Source organism: Nansenia antarctica (assembly GCF_963989245.1).
Source record: "Nansenia antarctica genome assembly, chromosome: 5".
Lineage (NCBI taxonomy): Eukaryota > Metazoa > Chordata > Actinopteri > Argentiniformes > Microstomatidae > Nansenia > Nansenia antarctica.
In genome coordinates this window covers 67,267,376-67,272,375 of record NC_137690.1, presented here as the reverse complement: position 1 = coordinate 67,272,375, position 5,000 = coordinate 67,267,376, and the positions used below count along the sequence as shown (strand labels likewise).

Sequence of the window (5,000 nt, the reverse complement as noted above, 5' to 3'; positions counted from 1 at the left end):
CGTTTGTTCGCCGCAGAACGTGACGAGGAACGGGAACGTTCCCGGACTTTGGTGTGTTTTCGAGGGCTTGCATATCTTCGTTTACCTTTGTTATCGGACTGCTACAGTGGTCGGGACATCCGCACGGACGCGTTAGCTGAATTCAAACGAAGGAAACATGGGAGAGCTCCCTACAGTTCAGAGTGTCCGCAAGTTACACTTCACCGCGGGGCTGTCAAAATGTTAGCCGCAGCGCTGTCATAACAACATAATGGCACAGGGTGCATTTAAATGAACCATGTCATATATCATACTATTTCGTAGATGTATTTCACTTCATCATGCACAGATTAGAAGATTTGCTAATGAACGTCGCTTATAATGCTAACATGCTAAGTATGGTGTCCCGTTTGCCTCACTGCAGCAGCAAAAACGTGACGTTTTATACCTGCTACTGCTACGCTACAATACCTGGAAGTGGAGGGGCTCCCCTGGTTGTGGTGCGGTGTGTGATGTGGTCTCAGGCTCGTGGGAGGCCATCACCCACACACACACACACACACACACACACCCACCCACCCACACCCACACCCACACACACACACCCACACACACACACACACACACACACACACACACACACACACACCTCTTAGTAGCCCCCCCCTCTGCCTCATCGGAGTGAAGAGGAATGAATGAGTCACACAAACTAATGATTCCATATAAACAACCGCTTTTTGAAAAAGTCTCATTGCTCTCCTGGCCTCTGTTGCTACTAACTGGTCAAACAGTGAAAGTGCTTCTGGATGGTTGTCAGTTCCAAAGGTCCTAAACAGCTCTTGGTTTGACCTCGTTCATAAATCATTTGTGTATTTTGCCTGTAATGACTTTCTAATGTCGATGTTGCAGTTTCAGTCAGTGTAGTTTCTGTATATGTTCTCGCGGTTATGTTTATTTTTTTGGAAACCTCTCTTATTGGGTCCAGATAGACAATATATAGTTTGTATAAATATAACAAAAAATAAATAAATACAATAGAGCTGAGTTACTGTCTTACCCCTATTCAGCCATGGAATTCCTCGTTTGTCAGCAACAGTATTGTGACACACACACACACAAACACACACACACATGCACAGGCACACAGACGTGTGCACACACGTCACACACACACACACACACACACACACACACACACACACACACACACAGACATATACATACACACACACACTCTTTCTCTCTCTCTCTCTCACTCACTCACTCACTCACTCACACACACACACACACACACAGACACACTCTTTCTCTCTCTTTCTCTCTCTTTCTCTCTCTTTCACTCACACACACACACACACACACACACACACACACACACACACACACACACACACACACACACACACATTGAGTAGGGTGTGAGTCATGTCCACAGGAGAAGGACAGACGTGGATGAGGCTGCTGAGCTCCTTGTGCTCTGTGGGGCATGTGAACATGGAAACATGGAAGTGAAGCTTTGTCAAGCAGTGATGACACAGTGAAACAGCCATGGTGTACCCCGGTTAACCTCTCCACACGCACGCACACACACACACACACACACACACACACACACACACACACACACACACACACACACAGTCATAGTCATCAGTCCCCCAGGCCCTCATGTAAACTTGATGCTCAGCAGTGTGTACATCAGTACTGCTGAATATGACTTCAGACCGAGGCACGCCAGAGCAGAGACTTGTGCCACGAATACAAAAGATGTGATTGTAATGGATGAGCGAGTGAATGAAAAACAGCTGCAAACAAACCGTGTACAATTTGGTATCAAGATTTGAGAAAAAACAGATCTGTTTCAAAACGAAACATCTTCAAAAATACCCCCCCTACTCCAGATGGGGGGGGGGGGGGGGGGGGGGGCTTGATTCAGCTTAGTTTGGCACAGTGGAACCCAATGGAATCATCTCAACAGTGTCAACCCCCGCCTGCTACCCCCCCACACACCACGCCCCCCCCCCCCCCCCCCGCCTGCTACCCCCCCCCCCTCCCCCACACACACCACACCACACCACACCACACCACACCAACCCAATCAATCACAATATATTTGAAGTATTCCACATATACTATTTGGACAGTTGACACGGCTCTTCCACTTTTACCCTTTGCTGCCATGAGTTGCATACTCTACCCCCCTCCCCCTCCCTCCCCCCTTCTCCACATATCCCCTTGCAAAAAAACAATGGCAATATCTGGCCTGTTAATCCACCAGTCTGATTGGGCCGGCCCCAGATTACCCCTGAGACGCCAGCTGCCCGGAGCTTAGAAATCAGATGGGCTTTTTCAAGCAAACCGAGAGCCTGAGATTCCTCAATTTCAACTGTATTAATAGCTACTGCACACACAACTGGACAGGCAGGGAGGCAGGCAGGGAGGGAGGGAGGGAGGCAGGGAGGGAGGCAGGGCCCCAAACCAAAGCCAGCCGACATGCACCCTAACCCAACGAAACAATAGAGGGGAACGAGAGGAAGCCGTAACGCCCTGACTGCATGTCGACGATAAGGCCCAGATTTGAGTCCTGCCCTCACAGGAGCCAAGAGAGGGAGGGAGGAGGGAGAGATTGAGAGACAGACAGACAGATAGAAAGACAGAGAGAGAGGGAGTGTGAGAGAGATTGCGAGAGAGAGAGAGAGAGAGAGAGAGAGAGAGGGAGGCACAGAGGACCCAGCTTTGGATTGGCCTAGTTTTCTGCCACATTATGATGGCTTTCAGACGGCTTGTTTTCCTCTCAGCCTCTAAATATGCTCCTACTCTCTGAGAGGAATGGTGATGAAGTACTCACGGAAATGCTATGTTATGTTCGACTTTGGCGCCGGCGTCGCTGATTATATCAGAATCAATTGTGGCCTATAGCTAGGCTTAAAGGATTCTGGCTCACAATGCAGTGCTTTACATTAGTGATTTTTTTACATGTATTTTAAACATTTATTTACCCTGGCTAGGCCTCATTGGTATAAAATGTATTTTACAAGAGAAAGCTGGTTCGATTACTGCTCCCAGAGGGAACAATGTTGCTGACACAAACATAACATAATGCATAAGGCATAATCTGCTATTGTATATGACTATAAACAGAGATATAGTGAGACGTAAATGCACAAAAGGCCCTTTACAAACCCTTTTCAAACAGACTATAGTGTTTACCCACCTTTTTTGGGCTAAATTAGCGATTTTAATGGTCTGGGTTTACGCTTGTTATTTTCTCTACGGTCCAGCAGTGTCCAGCTCTCCTGTTTGACTACCACTTCTTTAGCGTCAGACTGTTATCAAGCCTTTTATGATGTCCCTTTGAGAGATACTGATGCCAGATCACCCTGCGGTTCCTAATTAGTAAACCATGGACCGTCTCGGTGTCCTCCCAAACACCAGTCACCGAGATAATCTCTGAATAAAAAAGTGCCTGTTTATTCAGCTGCTCGGCTTGAGCACCCCATCCCCGTTTTGCTGAATCCCAACACACAGTCTTAACACTAAACAGATGCTTCTCCTACGCGAGCATTTCTTCTGTCACGTCTGACAGTCTGGACAGTAGTTAGGCCGTAGCTTATGCCAAGTGAATGTTACTGGAGACACCGGGAAAGCGCTTTACATGTCGCGTGACAAGCTTACTTTATCCGTGTCGTAGCGTACTGTCGAGTCACGGCAGAGTCAATCATCTACGTGACCGGGGAACATCATTTTGAAATGTACAGGTTTACGGCGGCCATCAATCTGATGAGTCTTGTTAGCCGCTAGCATGCTAACACGTGAGGATTCCAAAACAATTGGCCCTACATGTAGGTAGGTCAAAGTCTGGTTCAAGAGGAACAACTGTGAATTTATGTGTCGGCTCTTGTGGTCATCAATCTAGTTCTCCTCAGGCTGAGTTTTAGGCACATAGAAACATTTCCCAAATGTACAGTTGTTCCTCTTTAAGTAGACTATGACCTAAGGCCAATGTTTGATTCTTCACATGTTAGCTTAGCAGTGGCCAACAAGTCATTTGATTGATGACAGCAGCATACATGTGGGTTTAAAAATAGGATTGGAATGGTTACGTTCCAGTAACATATAGATGATTGACTCTGTTTCTGACTGGAATTGTACGACAGTATGACTGATATTGCTTTTGCATCTGGGAGATGTTAAGTCGTGAAATTGATTACGACAGCACTTGAACCGTTCCAAACGCTATAAAAGAGAGAGTGAATACACTGTACAAGTAACATTTTAGTGTGGTTAAAAAAAGAAGAAGCAATATTGGGTAATTGCATAGATGTAGAGAGTCAGCTAAGCAGAACCTATTAATACGAGAGTTTGCAAATCGTAAATGTAGTGTTGGAAATAACGGGGGGGGGGGGGTTGGAGTTGATTTGGAATGGATCCATTGATTTGGAATATCAATACGCAGTTGGCCCTATGAAAATAATGCCCAAAAGAATAAGTAAAAATTATTGGACATTGATTGGTCATAAATGTATAAAGAGTATTATGTATGTAGTTATGTTGTAGACATGTAGACATTTTCTAGGTTTTTGTGTGTGTGTGTGTGTGTGTCTGTGTCTGTGTCTGTGTCTGTGTCTGTGTCGTCTGTGTCTGTGTGTGTGTGTGTGTGTGTGTGTGTGTGTGTTGGAGGCATACACTGATGTCTCTCTCTCTCTCTTCCCTCCAGGCACGACGGAGCGGGTGTGTCTGATCCAGGGGACGGTGGAGGCGCTGAACGGAGTCCACAACTTCATCGCTGAGAAGGTCCGGGAGATGCCCCAGAGCACCCAGAAACAAGAGCCTGTCAGCATACTGCAGCCACAGACCACCGTCAACCCCGACCGCATCAAACAGGTGAGATCCCCCTCCCCCACCACATAGCCACAGAATGACTGACACATGTTGTTGATAGAAAATAAATACATCGAACGGATTGATCTCTGAAGCGACAGTACGGTACAGTGAGTGCTAGATGTGGTGGTATCTACGGT

At 46.6% G+C, this 5,000-nt stretch overlaps 2 protein-coding genes across 4 annotated transcripts in view; both read left to right on the top strand.

The window, feature by feature from the left end:
* LOC308158275 (5'-3' exonuclease PLD3-like) overlaps positions 1 to 5,000 on the top strand; it is a gene marked incomplete at both ends in the record, with an annotated part of 402,256 nt that overhangs the window by 125,955 nt on the left and 271,301 nt on the right. The window lies entirely within an intron of this gene.
* nova2 (NOVA alternative splicing regulator 2) overlaps positions 1 to 5,000 on the top strand; it is a gene marked incomplete at both ends in the record, with an annotated part of 49,865 nt that overhangs the window by 30,569 nt on the left and 14,296 nt on the right. For all 3 annotated transcript variants that reach the window (XM_080532777.1, XM_080532776.1, XM_080532775.1), the window contains one exon: positions 4,697 to 4,863. In XM_080532777.1, the coding sequence (XP_080388903.1) occupies positions 4,697 to 4,863 (167 nt within the window). The remainder of the gene's footprint in view (positions 1 to 4,696; positions 4,864 to 5,000) is intronic.